Consider the following 25761-nt stretch of genomic DNA (forward strand, 5'->3'; position numbering starts at 1 on the left):
GTGTAAATTTATTCTTCCCTCAAAATAACTCAATATACAGCCATTAATGTCTAAACCACCGGCAACAAAAGTGAGTACACCCCTAAGAGACAGTTCCTGAAGTGTCAATATTTTGTGTGGCCACCATTATTTTCCAGAACTGTCTTAACTCTCCTGGGCATGGAGTTTACCAGAGCTTCACAGGTTGCCACTGGAATGCTTTTCCACTCCTCCATGACAACATCACGGAGCTGGTAAATATTTGAGACTTTGCGCTCCTCCACCTTCCGCTTGAGGATGCCCCAAAGATGTTCTATTGGGTTTAGATCTGGAGACATGCTTGGCCAGTCCATCACCTTTACCCTCAGCCTCTTCAATAAAGCAGTGGTCATCTTAGAGGTGTGTTTGGGGTCATTATCATGCTGAAACACTGCCCTGCAACCCAGTTTCCGGAGGGAGGGGATCATGCTCTGCTTCAGTATTTCACAGTACATATTGGAGTTCATGTGTCCCTCAATGAAATGTAACTCCCCAACACCTGCTGCACTCATGCAGCCCCAGACCACGACATTCCCACCACCATGCTTGACTGTAGGCATGACACACTTATCTTTGTACACCTCACCTGATTGCCACCACACATGCTTGAGACCATCTGAACCAAACAAATTAATCTTGGTCTCATCAGACCACAGGACATGATTCCAGTAATCAATGTCCTTTCTTGACATGTCTTCAGCAAACTGTTTGCGGGCTTTCTTGTGTACAGACTTCAGAAGAGGCTTCCTTTTGGGGTGACAGCCATGCAGACCAATTTGATGTAGTGTGCGGCATATGGTCTGAGCACTGGACAGGCTGACCAGCCACCTCTTCAATCTCTGCAGCAATGCTGACAGCACTTCTTTCAAAGACAGCATTTGGATGTGACGCTGAGCATGTGCACTCAGCTTCTTTGGATGACCAACACAAGGTCTGTTCTGAGTGGGCCCTGCTCTTTTAAAACGCTGGATGATCTTTGCCACTGTACTGCAGCTCAGTTTCAGGGTTTTTGGCAATCTTCTTGTAGCCTTGGCCATCTTCATGTAGCGCAACAATTCGTCTTTTAAGATCCTCAGAGAGTTCTTTGCCATGAGGTGCCACGTTGGAACTTTCAGTGACCAGTATGAGAGAGTGTGAGAGCTGTACTAACACACCTGCTCCCTATGCATACCTGAGACCTAGTAACACTACCGAATCACATGACATTTTGGAGGGAAAATGACAAGCAGTGCTCAATTAGGGGTGTACTCACTTTTGTTGCCGGTGGTTTAGACATTAATGGCTGTATATTGAGTTATTTTGAGGGAAGAATAAATTTACACTGTTATATAAGCTGCACACAGACTACTTTTCATAAGTCAAAGTGTCATTTTGTCAGTGTTGTTCCATGAAAAGATATAAAGATATACATAAATATCTGCAGAAATGTGAGGGGTGTACTCACTTTTGTATCAACACTGTAGACTAGCGTAGCATAAATCATTGAGCATATGCCTTCCATACTATTACACAGCATAAGTGAGGAAGGTAAAAGCTGATATACTATATTTAGCATAAAGTGTGTGGAAGCATCTAGAAGCAACAACCGCTCAGCCGTGAAGGGGGTAGAGTGGACAAACTCACAATTTATTTATTTACTTATTTTACACCTCTTGAAATATGTTAGTTTCATCCAGTCATCATACTCAATATAAACATTAAAACCAAATTCCAAATTGATTCTTAATTTTCTTATAATACATTATGTACTTACATTACTGTCACAGAGATACTTTGTTGTTTTCACTGAATAATTTCATAAAATATCCTGAAATCAAGCAGCAAAGGTCTTAACCGTGCAATATAAAGACGCATTCAAGTGGTTTATCTGCCTCAAATCAACTGAAGAAACCATAATTCATATTTCCACTGCAAACATTCAATAATGGAATTCTAATTTTTGAAAATGTATTATTGTGTCTGGTAGAAAGTATGCAGCTGAGCATACTTTGCCAATATGTGTAAGGTAAAGCATTCATACAGTAAAAAGCAATGCTTTTGTGACTGCCACTGTGTTAATGCCTATTAGAGTAAGTGCTTTATATTCTCAATATCTTGTATGATTGGTTTCCTCTGTTATGAGGTGCTATTTTCACATGACTGACACCACAAAAGTCACAAAGAAAAATAAGTAATTCACGCAGAATCCCTGAAAAAAGGCTGTCCCTGGTTGGTCAGAAGCTCACCCAGAGCGTTTTACGGTCCAAAATCCCACATTTAACATGTCTGGAGAAGACATGACATGCAAGTAGCCCTGGTGATGTTCTCTGTTAAAAAGTGACCCACAGTGTTAAAATCCAAATTAAGCTTAAAGTGACCTAAGCAAGACCTTCTGTTTCACAAGACAGGCCCTTTCAATATGTTTACTTTCACTTTCATCTTAATTCCGATTGATCTGCACACTGTTGTCAGTACTGTTTGGGCCCAGATCTCAAAATGAATGAATTAGATCACTTGGATTGTGAGAAGCAGAAACTACTAAACTAACTTCTAAGACCCAACTTTGGAGGTGTAGAAAAATATCCCTGCAGGTGAAAAACTGAAAGCCAGTCTCCTAAAAAGAATGGAAGCTATAATAGAGGTAACAAGCAGACACACTAAATACTAAAGAACCTAATATTATATTTAGTTGGTGTTGCTTCTGTGCACTTTGCTGTTAAATATATGCCCCCCCCCTTCTAACTTCTAATTAATGGCTGTTTTGACTGGTAATTAAATAAATAACGAGTGGTCTCTGACTTTTCTATTCTGTATTAGTGTATACCGTGTGCGTACTTTACCTGGGTAAACTGTTGTAAGGCGGAGGAGCGTTGTGTGGCTGTGTTCGGAGCTGCACTCCGTATGAATCTCCTTTCTCTCCTTCTTTCAGTACCACATAGGGCTGGCCTGCAATGCCCTGCACTCTAACAGCCACACCATATCGGGATGAGGACTTCCCGGAGCCTTCTCGGCGAGACTGGCCTCCGTGACCCCCTCCAGTGTCGTGCAGGTCCTTTATGAAGCGGATCTGAACCCCGTAGTCCACTGGGGTCTTTCTGCCTGACGCAGGTGCAGACATACTGCATCAGAGAAGGAAAGAGGAAGGGACAGTATTTATCAGATAAATATTTTAGAAAAAAAAAAAAAATGACTGCAGCGGTCAGGTCAAGTTGAAAAATGGTCAAATCAATAAAAGCTCTGTCCTAGAGCCGCTTAGCTCATGTGTGCTTAGTGCTCGGTCAGTGCACGCAAGTTCAAACAAAGAGTGAACACACCCCCATATCCAAGTATTTTAAGAGGATTATGTGCAGCCAAATATAAGACGCTAGATTTTTAGGTGCATGTAACAGCATTTTAAGTACAAATTACCCAAACTGTCCAAAAACATGTGAAGACAAAATAAGTAGGGGCATTTGACACCTTCTGCCTTTAAGTTGACACCTTTAAGCCTTTCCCACAGCATTTCACCACAACAAACTTGTTGCCCTCTTACCCCACTCTACTGACCAGCCTTATTAACCCATCAAAATGCAGGCCTAGACTTAAAGGGTGCATATGATGGAAAATTAGACTCTCACTTTTTTGCAATAAGAGTTTGCTGAGGTATGTAAACACAGTTAAATTTCAGCCTGCAGTACTTTCTGAACGAGGCACAATACAGGAAAGCCGTTTGAACAGAGCTCATTTGAATATAAAGATACAGTAACAAAAACCAACTGCTTAACTCAAAGGAATAAAGAGAAGTTTGGGAAATGGTTATGTAAAATAACTGTTTTTGGTACAGGAAACCACGCAAACATATGTGGCATTGTCTTTCATTTGGTTCAGTTTGGCTTCATATTGCAGCGGCTAAAGTACACTAAACTCTACCATCTGTGAGCATCAGCGGAAATCAGGATTCATCAGATCAGGCTACATTTTTCCAGTGTTCAGCTGACTACTTTTGTTGGGCCTGTGCCCACTGCAGTCCCGGCCTTCTACGCTTGGCTGACAGAAGTGGGACTCGATGTGGTCCTCTGCTGTTGTAGCCCATCCACCTCAAGATTTGAAAGGTTGCGCCGTTCACTGGATGTTTTTCTTTAGTGCACCATTCCAAGTGAACTCTAAAGACTGTTCCCAGGAGATCAGCCATTACAAAAACACTCAAACCAGACCGTCTGGCACCTACAGTCATGCCAGGGTCAAAATAACGGGAGATCCCAGTTTGATGGTTGATACATAACCTGAAGCTGATGGCCCATATCTGCATGATTCTATGCACTATACTGCTGCCACATCATAGGATGATTAGATAATCGCATGAGTAGTTGTACAGTGGTTCCTAATAAAGTGCTCAGTGAGTGTATATGACTTACAAATATCAGGTGACTATCAGAATGATAAAAGTGGTATTGGAGTTTGTTAATGGTAAATACAACGTATATACACACACACACACACACACACGCACACACACACACAATAAACATGCTTCTATAATTCTGGCCTTTAAAAAAAAAGAATTAATCCAAATTATTCAAAGTATAAACTGCAAAACAAAAAAAACAAAAAAAAAAACAAACAAACAAACAACTAATCATACATTTTTATGGCTTTATCTAAAAGTGGTATCGGTGCAGCCCTAGTCACATGTTCATTAATGGTAAATACATTGTATATACACAATACATGTCGGCTATTCTGGCCACAGAGTCATCATTTTGGCCACAAGAACCATTGGCTTGGTGACCTGAGTGGACAACACAAGTATTTCACTTACCCCTGCTTGTTTTTTATTTTTCTTCACCAGTTATGTACTAGAAGACTGTAACTATATATGTTAAATAAGCCTCAAGGTTCTTTCACCATACTGAAAAACACAAAGCTGAGTGAGGCCGTTTTGTTTTCACAATGCACCAAAAAAAAAAAAAAAAAAAAAAACTATATACGCTAACCATGCTGAAGCCTCACAGGAGGAAGCCCGAGTCTGCTTCATTTGTGGGTCTGTTTATAGAGGTCAGAGTTTGTTTGATGTGTTCACATATGCCCAGAAAACCATGACTCAGTGGGCTGAGACCACTTGAAATTGTGAAAGTGTCTTAAGACTCTCCCGGAACTTGGTCACATGGCTCCCAATTCCTTTAAACACCCTGATTATTTTTCTTTGTGCCACACACTAAGCCAAAGTCAACTTGACCACAGAGTAAAACATACATGGGAACTGATAATTATAGTGTAATTATAGGTATAAAACAATGAACAGGCAGGCACAGGCAAGGGGCATTAGAAAGCGTGATGTTATAATATAACAACGGAATATCTTGTAATACTTCTATTTAATTCAGCATAAACCAGTGTGAGAAACAGGCTCAGGGATAAATACTGTTATTGAAATTACATAAGAAGATTTGTGACAACACCTGTTGTAAAAAGCGCTATACAAATAAACTCTGACTAAATAAGATGAACATTTTATTTTAAAGGACATTGATTAATTTGCTCATTTAGTTAATGCGTTTAAAGTTTTTATGCTTTTTAGCTGTAGGCAAACTCAATACTGGTAACCAATTCAAAATAATTGCATGGGACTATTGGAAGATGCTGTTTATCGTCTTAAAATGACGCACGCTGCACGGTGCAGAGTGCTGAAGCATGCAGTGCATAAAAATGGTCTATTCTTTGTTGAATCACTCACTACAGAGCTCCTAACTTCCTCTGGAAGCAGCACCAGCACAAGAGCTTTATAAAAAAACAGCTGCACACAAGCCTAAGCTTGCCATGTGCAATGCCAAGCGTCGGCTGGAGTGGTGTAAAGGGCATTGCCGCTGGACTCTCCAGCACTGGAAATGTATTCTCTGGAGTGATGAATCACGCTTTACTATCTGGCAGTCTGATGGACAAATTTGCACTTGGCAGATTCCAATACAATGCCATCTACCAGAATGGATGGTGCCAACGGTAAAGTTTGGCAGAGGAGGGATAATGGTTTTGCGCTGTTATTCAGGGTTTGGGCCCCTTAGCTCCAATGAAGGGTAATGTTACAGCATACAATACATTTCAGACAATTATATGCTTCCAACTGTTTGAGGAAAGCTCTTTCCTGTTCCAGCTAGAGCTGGGCAAAATGGCCAAAAATGTTATCACGATAAACAAAATTCATATGGTTTAATATCACATATTGTGATAAATGTCAAATCATGATTTCTTTCAAGTCTAACAGCTGATTTTCCTGGTTGACTAATTGCTGTTTTAAACTATCCTTTATGGTCCGAACATGACAAACACTGATCAAACAGTGGAACATTTCATAAATCTGTCATGGGACAGTGGGCGAAAAGTGCCTGGTGAGCTGTTTTTATCAGCTGGAAAAGCATGGCCGCAGTTTGTGTGTCATAATTTAAGAAATAAAATAGATTATTTTTAGCTGTCTGATGACGAGCGCTCAGCTATCCCGTTACAAATGCTAAACAAGTGGCCAACAACGGTGCTAAACTGTTTAGTTTCTCAACATCAACAACTTAGTACGAACAGCGAACATTAGCTGGCTCAGTACGTCAGTGATGGATCACACCGCGTTACTGGCATCAGTCCTACCACATCCATGTCAGAGCATATCACAGTATTCAAATACCAGCTAGCAGACGACTGGATTTCTCCAGTCGAGTTTGAGGGGCGAACCACAATATTTAGCCTCCTTTTAGGTATGTTGACACTGAAATCAGCGCTTTTGTGACCTGTTTGATCTGCAGTATCATCAATTTGCCATGTTGTGCGAGTGACAGAGCGCTGTTTCAAGTTAGCCAGCTGCTAAAAACAGCTAGCCTGTAAAGATCGCTTTCTCCCACTCTCCAATGCCTCACAGCTTCCTCAGTTTACCTTTGTTTAAATCAGGGCTGTAACTGACAAGAACCCACTTCTTTCTTTCACTTTTGTTGCTCGGGAATGCACTAATACTAAAATATGACTTTTTGACGGCACAGCAGTTATGAGGATTGTGATTGTGATTTAACGCGATTTGTGATTTAAGACTGATGCCAAGATTAGGCTCAGCCTATACATGACAAGTGACAGGTGAGAAAGACACGACCATGTAAGGATAAACAAGAGTAGACAGAAGAGCGTTCTAAATACAGTCACAGTCCAGAGCACACAATATAATGACACATAACACAACACTAAACACGTTACAGAGCAGTACATTTCTACAGAAGAAAAGTTATATCGTGATAATTATCGTTATCGTTTTATCGCCCAGCCCTAGTTCCAGTATGACGGTTTTCTTGTGTACAAAGTGAGCTCAAAGACATGGTCTGATGAGTCTGGTGCAGTGGTCTGCACAGAGCCCTGACCTCAACCCCACTGAACACCCACTGTGAGCCAGGCCTTCTCATCCAACATCAGCATCTGACCTCTCAAATGCCTTCCCAGAAGAGTGGAGGCTGTTTCAGTCACAGAAAATGGGGCAAACTTATTGTATATTACATGTTTCTATAATTCTAGCTACACATTCATACATTTTGGCCAACAAATTTACCAGCTTGGTGGTCAAGTGCGAATCTGCCTCACTCTGCATGCTTATTACTAACTGTGATATATTAGTATTGTGACTATGGTTGACTGAAAGTGGATGTTACCAATACACAGGGATTGCCTGCGAGTAGTCACTGTTGACCCATCAGCATGATCTGAAATTGGTAGTGTGCTCTCACTACAGACTCAATAGAAACTCAACAGTGACTCACCTGCTTTATAGGACTGTTGATACTGTACATAAGAATTTGATAACAGATGTACACGTACCATATCACGCAAAGCTTACTGACACTGGAAAATTGCAACATCACAATGAACTATTTAGTAATTTATAAAATGAACCTTGGATTTCATATGAATTTGTACTAAAATTGACGGCTCTTATCCAGAGCGACTTATGATTGGATCATTATTTACACAGGTAGGCGAAGGTAGTGTCAGGAGTCTTGCCCAAGGACTCCTACTGGTATAGTGTAGGGTGCCCAGGTGGGGACTGAACCCCAGCCTACAGTGTGGAAGGCAGAGATGTTACCCACTATGCTATACCAACCACACAATGTTCTAAACTTAATGTTCTACCTTATCAGGAACTGTTGAAAATAAAAATAACTCTGTAAACCTATCAATTTTTAAACTGATTCCACATTACTGGACTTTGAAATATTGATATTGCAAAAGGCTGCAATATCCATAAAGCTCTCAAAACAAAAAACACAGTTTCAGAAGAAATCAAATGTGATCACATGGCCTAAATGTAAATGTCAGTTCATCATGCAATGAAGGTCAATTCGAGGTGTTTTTCAATGGAAGGCAGTTTTGAAAAACCTCAGGTGTCACTGCTGGACAAAAATATCCAGCCAACAGCGTCCTGTGGGCAGTGTCCTGTGACCACTGATGAAGGACTAGAGAATGACCAGCACAAACTGCGTAGCAGCAGATGAGCTGTCGTCTCTGACTTTACATCTACAAGGTGGACTGACAAGGTAGGAGTGTCTAATAGAGTGGACAGTGAGTGGACACTTCTAAAAACTCCAGCAGCACTGCTGTGTCTGATCCACTCAGACCAGTATAACGCACACTAACACACCACCGCCACATTAGTGTTACTTCAGCGCTGAGAATGATCCACCACTCAAATTGTACCTGCTCTGTGAGGGCCTATGGTGGTCCTGACCACTGAACAAAGTATCAGAGAAACAGATGGACTACAGTCTATAACTGTAGAACTACAAAGTTCACCTATAGAGTAAATGGACCTGATAAAATGGACAGTGAGCGTAGAAACAAGGACAATGTTATGCCTGATTGGTGTATGTGCTGCGGATGCATAAGGATATCCCATATTTGATGACGAACTCACTGTAGTTTAGAAGAGTAGAATATTTAAGTGGTGATGGGCTACTGAAGTAGAATGTGCAAATTATTCATTTTACTTCATTTGTAATGTGGTTCCAGGTAGTTCTACATTTCATTAACATTTACGTACAAAAAGTAGGGCATAATATCTGCATTAGAACACAACATTACATTGTTACATCCCTAAACGTAATGCATTTCCTTATAGGAGAGGCTTTTGACCGGCACTCTATGTACAAGACGCAGATATGGTAGTTACTTTGTCTTGCAACAGAGACCAAGTATAACAGTTCAACTCAAGCAAGGCTGAAAACAACCTGAAGTATCAGAACACTTCAACAATGATCGTAAACGCAGGACTGCTTGTGTGGCAGCGCCCATATTTAGTGTTACCGAGAGCAAGCTTACCAATGCAACAGCCCGTTCCACCTTTGCTCTGTTACATAAAAGGGTTTGTGTAGGCCACAACACAGCAAAGAGACCGGATTCTGGGAAAAACATTTTTCTGCAGGCTTTCCAGGGAAATGCTATGTAGACAGCCATGCTGTTCTTTCTCTACATGTTAACTTCTGTGGACTGATTTTTCAACAGCATGTATTTAATAAATGGCTGATGTTAAATAAATAAATTAATAAATAAAAAAATAATAATAATAATTCCAAATGGTTTGATTCAAAACGCTCTGTTGAAGAAATTACAGTCAGAGCTGTTCACAATGGTGGTGATAGGAACCAGACGTTTCTGAAAGCTCTCACAGAAAGTTATTAGACGAAACGTTTCCAAATATGTTGCCTGATGTCTTAGACACTGATTTAAAACAGTTCTGAGACGAGGTCAAATGTAATGTCTTAACTACAGGCAGAGAAATTTGTGGTCATTTATTAACATTACATATAAAACTCAGGAGAGACTTGTAGGTTTACTGGTTATATTATAGAGGGAGATTCACTCAAAAGAGGCCCTGAATACTTTGTTGTAACTCCCTTTAAAACTAAGCAATCAGCTTGTTCGAAGCTCCATCTACTGAGGAGCTCATTGCACAGTTTTGTTCACATTGCTTTGCCCTGACGAGAGTTATTACAGAATATTCAGGGCCTTTTTTGAGTCAATCTTCCTGTATAACCCCTGGCTACTACTGTTGGTAAGTTTTTAAACAGCGCACTGGGGGGGTAACGATACACCAATTTTACATAATAAAACATATTGTCACGTTTTTGCATCACAATACATTTTCAGCGCAAAATAAAAAGAAACGCTAACCTAAACTAATTCCCAAAAGATCTGCTTTGGCTGGCTACACGATGGACGCATGGGAGAGCTGGCGTGTCGTGTGTCTGGCAGCTCTCTCCGTAGAGGATATTGAGGACGTCTACCTAATCGGAACCATGATCACAGGTGCTTTGCTGATTGGATTGGGCATTGCCCTGGTGTATCGCAAAATTCGCAAAATGGGGGCAGCTGTCCACGGCCCCTTGAAGCTGCCCGACATGATTGATGTGGTGGGCAGAGCTGTCAACACTCAGACTTTGACTGTAAGTCGTACCCTGGATAACATTGTGGAGAAGTTGGCGGCTTTGCAAAGGAAAATGGATCGTTGAAGTGACCACAATGGACTTGGTGAGCTACCGTAAAAAATACGGCTACTCGCTTGAAGCCTGCAAACCTTCTGATCTGCTTTCGGCTCCCCGTATCAGCGCGGGCCTTGGCTGGTACATCATATCTCCTCCAGAGGAACACTGCTGCGAGACCCTCTCTTTATCCTCCTCCCCCACTTCCCCGGACTGCTGATTGTTGACTCTGCCTGGGCCCGATCAAGGTTGTCTCCATGGCAATGTTGCTGTGTTATCGCTATTCCACCCTGCGGACTGAGATACCTGAACTGGGATGCCGTGCAGGGGCGCCTTCTTCAGGCTCCTATCCTTCCCCTCCCCCCTCCATATTTATACCCCCCTCCTCCTACCCTCCCCCCTTATCCCTCCCCCTTCCCAACGCCTTCGACGCTTTTACCCCCTGGTATAGTATGACGGGTTTGTTGATCAGCGCCGGATTAATGGCTGCAGAGCCGGATGGCCGCGTACTATGCTGGGTTTGTCCCCCCCCCCTCTCCCCCTTCCCCATCCCCGTTGCAAGTCCTGTGTATGTATAACTGTATGCTAATGCTGAGGTGTTTTTTTTTTTTTTTTCTCCCTGTTCCCAGACTGAGTTTCCTTAGGAAAGGGGGGGGGGGGGGGGGGTTTCTCCTCCCTTACCCAATGTATTCTGTTTCTTTTTTTCATAAATGCATTTCGTTGCTTGTTTCGGCTTAAGCAATGACAATAAATTGAATCCAATCCAATCCAAGAGGTTATTTGTTTTGGATGTTTAGAATCTGCACTTGGGCGAATCCTGCAGAGAGAAGTAGCTGCTAAGACTCATCTTGGTTTCCTATCCAGCTTCTTTTTAAATTTTCTGTTCCAGCTTACATGGAGCAGTAACGAGGAGGAATATCAAATTTGAATAAGAAACTTTGCGTTTTCTTCTTATACAGGTAACCGATACAGTGTTTCCACTACACATACTTTGGAAACTACACATAAATTACAAAACTCAGAGGGCTTTTAATTTGAAATGCCGGTTGTAGGAGGTGGACCAATATAGCCCGAACAGAAAGAGCCAACTTGAGCTGAAGTGCCAAATGAAATGGTCATGAGTGGAGTGGGCTGTTCAGACGGTTTTTAGCAAGATGTGGTTAGTGAAATTTGAATATATTTCATATGAGTATGTCTTGTTTGTTTATAACTTTACAGCGAGAAAGTGTACTGTAGGAAACAGGTAAACGTGCCAGCCTGCCCCTGATCTTCAGCGGCTGGACAGCAGAGGAAACACTGGGTGATATCAGGAGTTGGCATATTATTAAATATTAGCATGGATCTCTGATACTCGCGTTAAGCAATGCTGGCACTCTGTCACCTTTCAGTCTACCACACTATTCATCGTTACTGTACTCAACTGAGAAACTCTCCATTTCACACAGCTTCAAATTTTTTTTTCATATTTCATATTCTATATTTCAGCTCACATTACTTTTAGGAAAATCATGGATTGTGCTGAATATAACCACAAATTCTCGTTATTACATAATTTATAGTATAAAGCTGAATTCTTAGTGTGCATCATCCTGCAACCCCTACACACACAAAAAGATATATTAATATGTAATATTCCATTGCACTATTTCAGCTCCAGTGCTTCTCCCTGCCTATGACGGCAACCACTGGCTTGTGAGTCTACTTTCCTTTTATTGGCAAATTGGGGCGTTTCACCTGCAAACGCTATGTTAATAAGGAACATACAGAAGCCAGTTCATCAGTTGTGCTCAAACCTCTCACTTCATGCTCAGATATAAGTTCATACGTCAATCCACGCACTTCAATTTGCACCCGCTTCTACGCCACTCGAACAAGGCCTAGTGCATCAAAGCAGTCAAAGCCGTCATTGTTATTTTTGATTCCTCTGCCCAGACGCGGCAAACCAGGAGCTCCCTCTGAGTCTCGGAGTCAGATAACACTGAGCAGTGAGTATAAAGTTTCTAAAAGGAGTTTTCTGAAGCTGACTGTAAACCACGCTCGAAAGCGTTCTTCAGCTAATGGAACGTTTTCTCCAATTTGTCTGATGGTCCTTTGCGTATTTATGCTGCAGTGTTTTACGTTGTGACTGTGGATAAATATGAAAACGGGTCTGTTTGGGCTCTGATAAGACTTCAAAACAAGGTACGCAAATGTTGAGAAGTGTCCTTCATTAATCATTAACCTGAATGTACACATCCAACAAACCAGCGAGCCTCTCAAACACAGATTCAAGAACACTGATGCTGTCTTCTTCTAACACTTGAAGCACTTTACACTAGTGTACCTCACTCATATTCATATATATATATATATATATATATATATATATATATATATATATATATATATATATATATATATATATATATATATATATATATATATATATGCATTGGTTCTCCAAATGCATAATGTTTCCGAAGACAATGAGTAATTGTGTTAAATATTTGGAATTTCAGTACTGTCCAAAATAACGTCACAGATCGTAGTACTTTCACAGTTTAAGTGTATTATGATTAGGATAAATACTTCTAGAGCACTGAACAATTATAAACACTGCCAACTACTGCATAGTAGACTGTAAACAATGGCAAACAGTAGTATCTTGTTTTTACCAACACTTACCCCTTCCCACAACTCCCTCAGATGGGAGACAACATTCACAATCATATGCATATGCGTGTGTTTGTATATATGTGTGTGCGTGTAATATATGTAAGAATATAAGTAGCGTATTATTTTGAGATGTTCCTTTACTTTTTGATAAACATTTTTAATAAAGTAAATCTGATAATTGTGAATGTTGTCTCCCATCTGAGGGAGTTGTGGGAAGGGGTAAGTGTTGGTAAAAACAAGATACTACTGTTTGCCATTGTTTACAGTCTACTATGCAGTAGTTGGCAGTGTTTATAATTGTTCAGTGCTCTAGAAGTATTTATCCTAATCATAATACACTTAAACTGTGAAAGTACTACGATCTGTGACGTTATTTTGGACAGTACTGAAATTCCAAATATTTAACACAATTACTCATTGTCTTCGGAAACATTATGCATTTGGAGAACCTTTAAAAATAGAAGAATCTACACTCAATAGAAGTTTCTACACTCATTATCCATTTTATCAGCTCCACTTACTCTATAGGTGCACAGACTGTAGTCCATCTGTTTCTCTGATACTTTCTTGCCCCCTTTTACCCTGTTCTTCAGTGGTCAGGACCCCATGGACCCTCACAGAGCAGGTACAATTTGAGTGGTGGATCATTCCCCACACTGCAGTAACACTGATGTAGTGGTGGTGTGTTAGTGCATGTTGTGCTGGTACGAGTGGATCAGAGTTGCTGGAGTTTTTAAACACGGTGTACTCCATTGGATGCACGTGCGGTGTTGGTCTACCCTGTAGCTGTAAAGTCAGAGATGACAGCTCATCTGCTGCTGTACAGTTTGAGCTAATCATCCTCTAGTCCTTCATCAGTGATCAGAACGCTGCCCACAGGACGCTGTTGGCTGGGTATTCTTGGTTGGTGGACTATTCTCAGTTCAGAAGTGACACTCAAGTGTTTAAAAACTCCAGCAGCACTGTTGTGTCTGATCCACCCATACCAGCACAACACACAATTGTAACTGAAAATAATGTTCAATTATTTGCCCCACTCTAATACATAGCACAATATTTTGACACAGATACAATGACCTGTACTGATAATAGTCCTGATGGCATCCATAAGCATACTGTGTATTTACAACAACTAAATCTTTCATAAGGATAAAACATTGTCATATTGGCCAAGGCTGGATCTAATAAGGCTTTAACGGCAGTTACAGCTCTGACCAAAGGCCACTACAGGAGGAACCTCGTGCCGACTCCTCCTCGGCACAGAAACTGAATGAAGTAGCATGCGTCAGAAAGTGGTTGGATCACAGTGTGAAGGGTGTGGCAGGCACGGAGATTATGTTCCTCCAGCAATGTGACGTCTAGACAGCAGGGTGGGTTTGCTTTTCTTCTTTACCTGACTGTGTTCAGCGGTTTGGAGATGACACGACAGCTGGGTGTTTGGGAATGTGTGCCTGGAATGCCGCTAATGACAGAGTTGAAATGAGAAATGTCATCACTCCGAGAGGAAGTGAACAGACTTTACTGTCTAAATACATGAAGCTGTTGTACTTCAACAGAAACAGACTGTTTCAAAGTCTGGAACCAAAGTTTTTAACATAGAACCAATTTGTTTGCAGATAAATGTAGAAATTGATTTTAATATGCAAGTCTTTCCCTTTAATACTTTCAAATAGGAACAACCAAAAAATAAACTGTTAGATGTGTCCAGAGCAATAAACAGAGCTGCAGATGTGACATGACAGTCCAAAATGAAGCTCTAATAAAACCAATATCCAGATTCAAGTTATTATAAAATATAATAATAACTAGAATAAAGTCCTAAAAACTTCACGTCCGGAATTCATTTCTAGCACAATTACTACCCAGATTAAATTACTACCCAGATCAATTTAATATCTAGAATGAAGTCTAAATAAAATACAATTAATAAAATTAATATGCAGAATTATATTTTACAAAATTAACATTACACATACACACACACACACACACACACACACACACACACACACACACACACACACACACACACATATATATATATATATATATATATATATATATATATATATATATATATATATATATAGTATAACTCTGGATTTTAAATTTATTTGATTTATTCTGATTTTTTTACAAGCTTTTATTATGGATCTTAATTTGATGAGTGAATGAAACACTGAATAAACATTTCTATTGATAGTTTGACTTTCTTTTTGCCTGTTCCAATTTATCAGATGTTTGAAAAAAAAATTGCGCAACATTGTACATTTTCAAAGATTCGTGAAATACTGTGATAAACTGTGATACACCTCCAAATTAACAGAAAGGCAGGAGTACTGTGAGGCTAGTCGCATAGCGAAAAGAATGGTGGCAAAGGCAAAGGCTCAGGCCTATGATGAGCTGTATGAGAGGCTGGACAGTAAAGAAGGAGTAAAGGACTTGTATCGTTTGGCTAAACAGAGAGTTAGAGCTGGAAAGGATGTACAGCAGGTTAGGCTGATAAAGGATAGAGAGGGAAATGTACTAGTGAGTGAACAGAGAGTGTTGAGTAGATGGAAGGAGTACTTTGAAGAACTAATGAATGAGGAAAACGAGAGAGAGAGGAGGACAACGGGGGGAGAGATAGTGGATCAGGAAGTGCAGAGAATTTGTAAGGTGGAAGTGAGGGAAGCTTTAAAAAGGATGAAGAATGGAAAGGCAGTTGGTCCAGATGACATACCTGTGGAGGTATGGAGATGTTTAGGAGAGAAGGCAGTGGACTTTTTAACCAGGTTGTTTAACCAAATCCTGGAGAGTGAGAGGATGAGGATGCCTGATGAGTGGAGAAGTAGTGTACTGGTCCCCATTTTTAAAAACAAGGGTGATGTGCAGAGCTGCAGTAACTACAGAGGTATAACGTTGATGAGCCACACCATGAAGGTATGGGAAAGAGTTGTTGAAGCAAGGCTAAGGCGAGAGGTTCAGATCAGTGAGCAGCAGTTTGGTTTCATGCCCAGAAAGAGTACCACAGATGCAATTTTTGCGTTGAGAGTGTTGGTAGAGAAGTACAGAGAAGGTCAGAAGGAGCTACATTGTGTCTTTGTGGATCTAGAGAAGGCGTATGATAGGGTGCCAAGAGAGGAACTGTGGTACTGTATGAGGAAGTCAGGTGTAGCTGAAAAGTATGTTTGGGTGGTGCAGGACATGTATGAGGATAGTGAGACAGTGGTGAGGTGTGCAGTTGGAGTGACAAATGGTTTCAAGCTGAAGGTAGGGTTACATCAGGGATCAGCTTTGAGCCCCTTCTTGTTTGCAATGGTGATGGAAAGGTTGACAGATGAGGTCCGGCAGGAGGTTCCATGGACCATGATGTTTGCAGATAATATTGTAATCTGTGGTGAGAGTAGAGAGCAGGTGGAAGAGAATCTGGAGAGGTGGAGGTTTGCACTGGAGAGGAGAGGAATGAAGGTCAGTAGAGACAAGATGGAATACATGTGTGTGAATGAGAGGGAGGCAGGTGGAAAGGTGAAGATGCAAGGAGTAGAGGTCGTAAAGGTGGATGACTTCAAATATCTTGGGTCAACCATCCAGAGCAATGGACAGTGTAGAAAAGAGGTGAAGAAGAGGGTGCAGGCAGGATGGAGTGGGTGGAGACGGGTGCCAGGGCTGATGTGTGACAGAAGGATAGCAGCAAGAGTGAAAGGCAAGGTTTACCAGACAGTAGTGCATCCTGCTATGATGTATGGCTTGGAGACTGTGGCTCTGTCTAAAAGACAGGAGGCTGAGCTGGAGGTGGCGGAGATGAAGATGCTGAGATTTTCGTTGGGAGTGACAAGGATGGACAAGATTAGAAATGAGCAGATCAGAGGGACAGTGAAGGTGGAGCAGTTTGGAGATAAAGCCAGAGAGGCCAGGTTGAGATGGTTTGGACATGTGTTGAGGAGGAATAGTGGATATATTGGTCAAAGAATGTTGGAGATGGAGCTGCCGGGTAGAAGAAGAAGAGGTAGACCTCAGAGAAGGTTTATGGAAGTAGTGAAGGTGGACATGGAGATGGTTGGTATAAAAGTAGAGGAGGCAGTGGATAGGGCAAGATGGAGGCAGATGATCCGCTGTGGCGACCCCTAAAGGGAGCAGCCGAAAGAAGAAGAAGATATTATTTAAATCTACAGCTAATTAAGTCTTTGTATATGAAGGAATACAAGTGAATATAACAACATAAAACCAGCTAAGTGGCAATGGATGAAAGAGGGCTGGCCTGATCAAAGTCCACTGTGGTGATAAAAAGAGCAATGACCTGCTCACTTAGACACACCTCTGCTTGTTCCTCTCTCTCTCTCTCTCTCTCTCTCACCCACACACACCTTTTTTCTTCCCTAATCATTCTTTTACAGTTTCTGCTTTATCTCATAACCAAACAGCAATCATGCACACATTGCCTGCTACGCTGCAAAACCTGCATAACTCTCACACAGTCACCCCCCACCCCCCTCCCGCCTCTCCCTCCCCTAACCTCCTCCCAGCTGGCACTGCAGACCGCTGAAGAGTGAGAGGAGATACGCAGTCTAGTCCAATAAAGTGCTTGATAAATCAGAACAGCGGGGCAGTCGGCCAACACAGTTAGAGCCCATGAAAGCCTCTCATGTGACTATCCAGCCAGGCTCACCTCATAACAAGCCTCTCACTCTTTACTACAAGCCATACAAGTAAGTGACTTAAAGCGACCACATGAAGAAAAAAAAAAAACGAGCTTTCACTGTTGATGCACGATGATATCGGAATCATAACGGCATCAGCCGGTAACTGTAAACAGTGGTGAATCTTGACTATACAAACTAAGCCTTCAGTTCAAGCCACCGTCCTGAGCCAACTGTGTTTTTTGGCTGTTCTATATTGAGCGAGTGACCATCGCCGAATAACACGCCTTTTTTACAGTGAGTAAAGTCATTACAGTCATTCTGCGTGATGAACCAAGTTGTCAGCCATCGGAACTTGATGTCTCCTGTGATGCTGGCGAAGATGAAGCTGAAACCTTTGGGAGCCACTGGCGTTCGTTCATAGTCAGAATTGTTTACCTCTGGATGAGCCATGTGAAGCAACCTTGTTCTTTTGCGAATGTGGGTCGGTTTAGGAGCTGATCTGTTCAGACTGATGTTGCATACAGGTCACATTTAAAAGACAATGTGAACAGCCAAACGAAAAAAGATTTGGGCCACTTTTACCTGCTGTGTGAACATAGCCTTACATATCTATCCAGTCTGCAAACAGTTGATCCCTGCCCATTCAGGCTAGAGTTATAAGGAGTGTTTCACCCTGAGCTGCCTTTTACATAAGGCACAATAAAGGAGAGCCACTCACAACAGAACTCACACAGGCTATGTTTGCCATTACCAGGCTAAAGTGGCATAAATCCAATCTTTTGTCCTAATGTGACTCAGATCTGATGTTGTCAGGGCTGTGTGGACACGCGAATCTGATCTTTTCAAATCCGACCCGAGCCACTTTCATATGTGGTCCTCGATCGGCTACGTATCCGGATTATGGACATGCGACCTTCGGCTACGTTCACATTACAAGCCTCATTACTCAAATCCGATCTCTCTGACATGATGGTTCACACTCTTTAGGTGATTTGAATGTCATTAATGTGAACCAACCGGCGTCCTGAAACGACCCACACATCCTACTCGTGAATCACGTGCGTCAGGTGCATCTTCAGCAAACAAACCAACAAGCAGAACAAGCCTTCGCTGAGAAGAGTAGCTGATCAGCTCTCAGCTTTCATTATTAGAGTGTTAGAGACGAAGGTGCTTTTTCACTGTTTACAGGCTTTTCTGTCTGGCACTAAATGCCATGGTCATGCTGAATGACGGCTCATGCGCAGTGGGAAAAAAAAAAGCACACGAATTCGGATCCGAGTCACTTGCATCATGTCACAGAGATCGGATTTGAGCAACGAGGCTTGTAATGTGAACGTAGCCATATCAGTGTTAGAGGTGCAGTCCAGCCCGTTTCATTCTAGGAATAAAGACCTTTTGAGAAGGGTCATGTATAAATAAATAACAAAAATATTTGGTGTCCAAAGCTTGTTTCTTACCAAAAAACATGCTTTTTTTAGTTTAGCACCGGAGCTACGAGGCTAAAGTTGAGAAAAAAAAAAAAAAAAAAAGACTACAAATCAACTGTCACCCAAATAATTGTACATCCTCGATTAGCTCAAACCACAGACTTATCACTGTGGTTTATGTCACAGCATTACTTACTTTGAGCTATAAAGATGGAGAAAACTTGGCCGTGTAGCTTGACACTGGGGGCAGCCTTAAGTTTAACTTTAGCCCATGTTTATAGATAACAGTAAGGCATACAGTGTCAGCAGGTCTGTATGAGATTACTTAACAATTCAACACCGATTGAAGTCAATATGTGATGATTTAGGCCTGATTTAAGCCCCAAGGCTTATTACCATGTATAAGCTTCTTTACGTATTAGCTGTGTTAGCTTCATAGCAAGTATGTCTTACTGATTGACTACATTTGGAGTAAAATTTGGCAAATTCAATTTTACTCCTTTCAGGTCTGCGCCCTCCGTGTCAGGCACCCTGTCAGGCAGGATGTTATTATAGACTTTTACAGGAGTGTTTCAAGTGAAGACCACATATCGGTCTTTCCAAGTAAGGCATCTAATTATAGGGAAAAGAAATACCTGTGGAGGAATATTCAAGCTTTTTAGACGTGCCTCAGGTTTCACTCCCGTGCTTCGTAAAAGAGGAAAAGAGACTTAATGAGACCGAACCACAATGCTAGAACTTCTCAACTAAACTAAACCTGTGGCATCAAACTGCATTCCTGTGGGACCACAGAGCTTTTTCCCCTGCTCTAACAAACTCACTTCAATTCATTAAAGACTGCTGAACTGATTCAAGCGTGTGAAAGTAAAGGGATCAGTAAAAGCCTGCAGTTTGGCTGACCTTTCCGTTTCAAGAAAACGGGGCGCATTTGTATCCGAACAGACATCCGGCACCATCCTGGTGTTCATTTATTTAATCACATTCAAAAAAAATGAAAAAGTAAAAGAAATCTTGTTAAAACGTTTGCAAGTGATGACTTCTAGGCTCATGACTGAGCGACTGACAAATCACTTGAAGGTCAAAATACTACTTATAACAAAAGATTCAAAATCTTAAGTGTTCAAAATATGTGAAATACACCCATGTAGAGCGATTAAACAAAGGGTGCCTTGCTGGGAATCCAGTCTGAGAACTGTGCCACTAAAAAATCTGTCCGTGGGCATTTGGACTGATTTTTCAACACAGCTTAATTGGGTTTCTTACCACCACAAAACATGATACCACCTTTAAAAATGAGTAAAGTTGTGGTTGGTATGTTCAGATATTTAAACAATTGTTTAAAACTTTAACAATACGAAGAGCATGCTTATACTGAGGGGGCTGAAGGGGTCCTAGACCACCCATAAGAGTAAAGGGATGCCACCCTGAATAATCTATAGATAGACAGATAGATAGAAAGATAGGAAGATAGACCGACAGATCCTACAGATTTGAGACTCGACTCAGACTCGAGACTGAACAGGGACTCAGACTCTTAAGACTTGACTGACTCAAAACCAAGATACTAGACTCAGACTCACACCCTAGAGATTCGAGGCTGAACTCAGACTCGCACAACAGAGATTTGACGACTGACTTGCACAATAGTGATTAGAGCCTCGACTTAGACTCAGATTGAACTGGGACTCTATACTACAGACTCTTAAGACTTGACTGACTCGAAACCCAGAGACTCAACAGTCAACTCAAACTCTAGAGATTTGAGACTTGACTCCGACTCAAAACGAGATGTGACCCTACTTCAAAACCCAAAGAATCTGCCCTTATTTACACCCCAGTGAATGAAACTCACTTTGCAGCTGAAAGGTTCGAGACTTGACTTGGACCTTGAGATAACAGACTAAACTCAGACTTGCACCACAGACACCCCAGAGACGTGACCGACTCCGAACCCAGTGACTCGATACTCAACTTGGGCTTGCACCTCAGAAACTCGAGACGACTCAGACTTGCATCCCAGTGCCTTGAGACTTGACTGACTCTCACAACAGAGACTCAAGACCCAACTCAGACTCATAATAAGCGCATCACAAATGGAAGTTGCCTCCAGCTACGACATTACTTGCGGGGCGAGGCACCTCTACTCACCTTATTTATGTTCTGCAGCAAGATCGGTAGAACAATATCCGTTTTGGTTGCAAAATGTATGTGTCTAGTTAACAAACCTGTACTAAGCACATGAAACATGACAGGATAATTGACAAGACAACTCTGGGAGGAACAATACATCTATGACAAATCACTCATCAAACAATGAGGGCCAAAACTCGGTCATAGTCTGAACTGGTTCACTTCCTCATTTCCATGTCAGTGTGTCGGTGCACAGTGGCAGCTTTCACACAGCACAGTGCTCTCTCATACAGTGAATGGAGGCTGCCAGTGGGGGAGTGAGGACTAAAGAGGGCGCAGAGGCCATCTCGTCCTTTTATAACAGTGAAGTGGGGCAGAAAACCAGGCCGGCTATATTGAGAATGCTGGACCTTCTATCTTCTTCTTTCTAATATGCGCTTAAACAGAGGCAGTGAACTGTTTCTTGTAAAAGTTATATTAAGATTAAGAGACCTTTATTAGTCCCACAACGGGGAAGTTTCACCTCCACATTTAACCCATCCATGAAGTGAAACACCACATACACTCTAGCGAGCACACACACACTAAGAGGCGGTGAGCACACTTGCCCGGAGCAGTGGGCAGCCGAATCCGCAGTGCCCGGGGAGCTTTTGGGGGTTAGGTGTCTTGCTCAAGGACACCTCAGTCATGTGCTGCCGCCTCTGGGGATCGAACCGGCAACCTTCCGGTCACGAGGCTGGTTCCCTAACCTCCAGCCCATGACTGTCCCAATATATATGTAGGCATATAACATAAAACCTGTTGACGCTGTATATCCATCATAGAAGAAGCTCCATAGTTGATAGTTCAGTTTATTTATGGATTTCATTTGGCAATTCTTCTACTTTTCTGCACTATTAAATGGTTCAAATGTAAAAGTCATTTAGACTGGTTCAATGTGAAACGCTCTGCTCTAGAGAACGTCAGAATTGTTCACAGTGGTTGAGACAGGAATAAAACTCTTCAGATGCCTGGTTCCCAAGTCATCTCACAGTAAGCCATCATATGGAACTCGATTTCTGAGACCCAGAGTGTGTTTACATGCATTCAATATTCCAATCATAATCGGATTTCCACAGTCATCAGATTATTCAAATGGTCATGTAAACGGCATATTCTGATTTCTTAGATCGGAGTACGGTCTACAAATCCCATTTAGAAATCCGATAAAGAGAGCTGGATTTTAGCTCAGTAATCAGATTCGCCAGTGCATGTGAACTCCTACTCGGATTTCTTTCCGATTTCTCTGTCTGCACATATGCAAACACAGACCGCGGCATCACAAATAAGCAAGCAGTGTTACCACAAGATGCAGCAAAACACTTTTGGAGCAACGCTGAAACCAATACATGCTTGTCAAAATGAACTATTTAAATGTTCTTCATCTTCTAGATTGTGTATGTTCATATTTTCAGGTAAAGTGGCTCGACGTTTTTTGAAAAGCCACTGCATGATGTTTGAGTTACGTTTACATCATGTCTGCTTCTGTGAGTTTATTGGTTGATTGAAAAGCAGAAATCTGAGTATTAGAAAAGATATTTAATAACACAGAACCTCATCAAATAAATGTAAATATCAAATGTTTTAGCATTTATTGTGTCCACCTTTTGACTTTATTACAGCTTTATTCTTTTGGTGATACTTGCTGTCATTTTTATTTTAAAGAAATCTGCAGGGATATTTTTCCAGACTTCCAAAGCTTAGTCCAAGAAGTTCTGCTTCTGACATCCCAAATAATTCCAAAGACCTTCAGTGATGTTGAGGTCTAGACTCTGGGATGGTCAGTGCACTGTTCTGAGAGCACCAGCAGCATCTTTGTTTGATTTTGTCTCTTTCCTTTTTTCTGTGAGTCTTCTTGAACCGCTACACATCCTTTCAGACCCACAGACACCGAGTCTTCTCGCAGCGGTAGGATGGACAGAAACACCTGTGGATTTTTCAGATCAAGAGCAGCTTGATTAGATTTTCTTCTTTCTCTCAAAATTAAAACCTTTTGTGACCAAGGGCGTGTCCAGGCTCATGACTGAGGGACTGTCAAAACACTTGAGGGCCGAAGTAATACTCACAAAAGATTCAAAATCTTAAGTGTTCAAAATGAAAACTTTACGTACAGTTTATCTAGTTTTGGTGGTCCACCAGGTCTTGCAGTTGGTTGTTAGGAATCCATTTCCTCTATACCGTTAGTAAATTTTTGAACTTCAGTTTTAGAAGCAACTTTTTTCACTTATTTTGCTTCCTTAGGCAAGTGGAATACCTTCCATTTTCTATTTTGACTGGAAATTAAATACATGCAGGGTGGTCTGAGTTTTGCACCAAAAGAAAATGTATTTCACCACTATTTTATCAGTGTCAACATCACTGGAACGTATGGAATTTGCATTGCATTTGGTGTCAGCAGGAATGCAAACTCCTGCAGGACTAGTTGCCATTGCTCATTCTGACCTTTCACCCTTTTTGCAGCAAAATGGCAACCCATAAACAGCTGACAGGACAAACTCCAGCAACACTTCAACATCCACTCAGATGAACTTCCCTAAGAGAAGGGTCTGTCTACAGTACAGCATTGAGTTACAAGTTAAGTAAGTTAAGCTCCATTCTCAAGAAAAAAATCCAGTTATTCCCGCTTATAATTACGGTAATTAAACCTTGTACTCATCTTTCAGCACAAATCAAATAACTGAAGGATAAAATATGTGAGCAATGCGCTGAAGCAAGTCTTCTATAACCCATTTAACAAAAGGTTGTCAAGCCTGTTAAAGCCTACAGGGTACAATATAAAGTAACCCCACCAGACAGCAGACGTTGACATGTCCCATTTCTCATACTGGCAGCTTTTAGAATTGAAGCACAACATAAAGCCTACAGTATATTAGTAAAATAACCTCACTTATTTAGACCATCACCAGTCAAGCCTCAGGGGACATCAGTCCACAGCTCAACTGACTCAACCTCTTGCTCCCGCTCTAAATTGAATTTTCTCGTCTTAAATTGAATTGAGACGCTCTTTGCTCTCAGAGGTGGAATGTCTTATAGAATTAGGAAGAAGCATCAGCAGTGGCAGTTGGTCGATATCTGCTGTGCAGCACTTGTCTACATGCTTTTCTGCCCAAGTTGTCAGCCACCGGAAAATGGTCAAAAATGAAACAGGGCTACAATTAAAATCTAACACTCAATAAATCATGTTAATGCTAATGAGAAAGAGAGACAGTGATTAAAGCGATCTCCTGTGCCAGTCAGCACAGATGGGTTCAAACAGTACGAGCTGCAGCAGATACAGTGTAAAAACACACACATGTATACACAAATACAGCTGCTGCTGCTTGCATTTCCATTTTTGTCATTTCTCAGTTTTTGACATATTTTGAATATGCCGATATAGTTGCTCTCTACATTGTATGTAAATTTAATGATGATTGAACCAAAAGAAATGGCTCAAAATCTCTTGGGGGGGAAAAAAGTCTAGTTCCACTGACTTACAGTAAGTTTTTTTTCCTTCTCCCCTAAAGTTACCATTTTGGAAATCCGAGGTTTTCTTCCGACAACAGTTATATTATATAATATATTTGTTAGTATTTTGCAAACGTCTTGAGAAATGAGAATTAGCCTAACTGCCAAATATTGATAAATTATTTAATCAATTATCTTTATATAGTCTGCCCATTTTTCTGCCCAATTTTTTGAGGCATTAATATTATTAAGTCCATCTTTTCAGTCCTACAATGCTAAAGTATCTGAGTGGCCAGTAACAAAATTTGTAATGCATTTCATTTTCCCCTGCAGGACAGAAACCAGGGGCCAGATACTCCACATAGTTCACGGTATTAAGAAAGCAACACTGCAGCATTCTTAACACAGTCTAATATCTATTTACAGCCTCATAAATTGTGTTGATGCTTCAAAACACTCCGACAGACGCGAAACCTGCCAAATAATGTTAAGAGTGAAGCCACACATAGAGACAATGTATATCCAGAAATCAGGGGCAATAATAGAGTCTGTCCCCCATTGCTGCACTAGCATCTTCTGGAAAGGCCTTATGTTAGATGTTGGTACATTGCTGTGAGAATATGGTTTCCCTCAGCCACAAGAGCATTAGTAAGGTCAAGTACTGATGTTGAATGACACGTTATGAATCAGTCCAACTCATTACAGAAGTATTGGATGGAGCTCAATCACGCCAGAGAAGGCTGTCTTACTGTTTCACAGACCTATGCTGGGAGATTTACACCCCTCCAGCCGACGCTTGGCATTGAGCATGGCGACCTTTTACTCTGCTGTGACTGAGCCAGAGCATCCTGTTCTACTGGCAATACTTCTCAATGGAGACTAGATTACACAACTGAATACCTTTGTCAGCAGTGGGAGCAGCCTAAAGTAAATGGATTCACTACTTAAGAGAGGAGTCTGGATAGTTTT

At 41.3% G+C, this 25761-nt stretch overlaps 1 protein-coding gene across 1 annotated transcript in view; it reads right to left on the reverse strand.

Moving 5' to 3' along the window:
- LOC108443682 (cingulin) overlaps positions 1 to 25761 on the reverse strand; it is a 63132-nt gene that overhangs the window by 31437 nt on the left and 5934 nt on the right. The window contains exon 2 of the mRNA XM_017724483.2: positions 2838 to 3116. Within this exon, the coding sequence (XP_017579972.1) occupies positions 2838 to 3115 (278 nt within the window). The 5' untranslated portion in view covers position 3116. The remainder of the gene's footprint in view (positions 1 to 2837; positions 3117 to 25761) is intronic.

This window comes from Pygocentrus nattereri, chromosome 3, assembly GCF_015220715.1.
Source record: "Pygocentrus nattereri isolate fPygNat1 chromosome 3, fPygNat1.pri, whole genome shotgun sequence".
Lineage (NCBI taxonomy): Eukaryota > Metazoa > Chordata > Actinopteri > Characiformes > Serrasalmidae > Pygocentrus > Pygocentrus nattereri.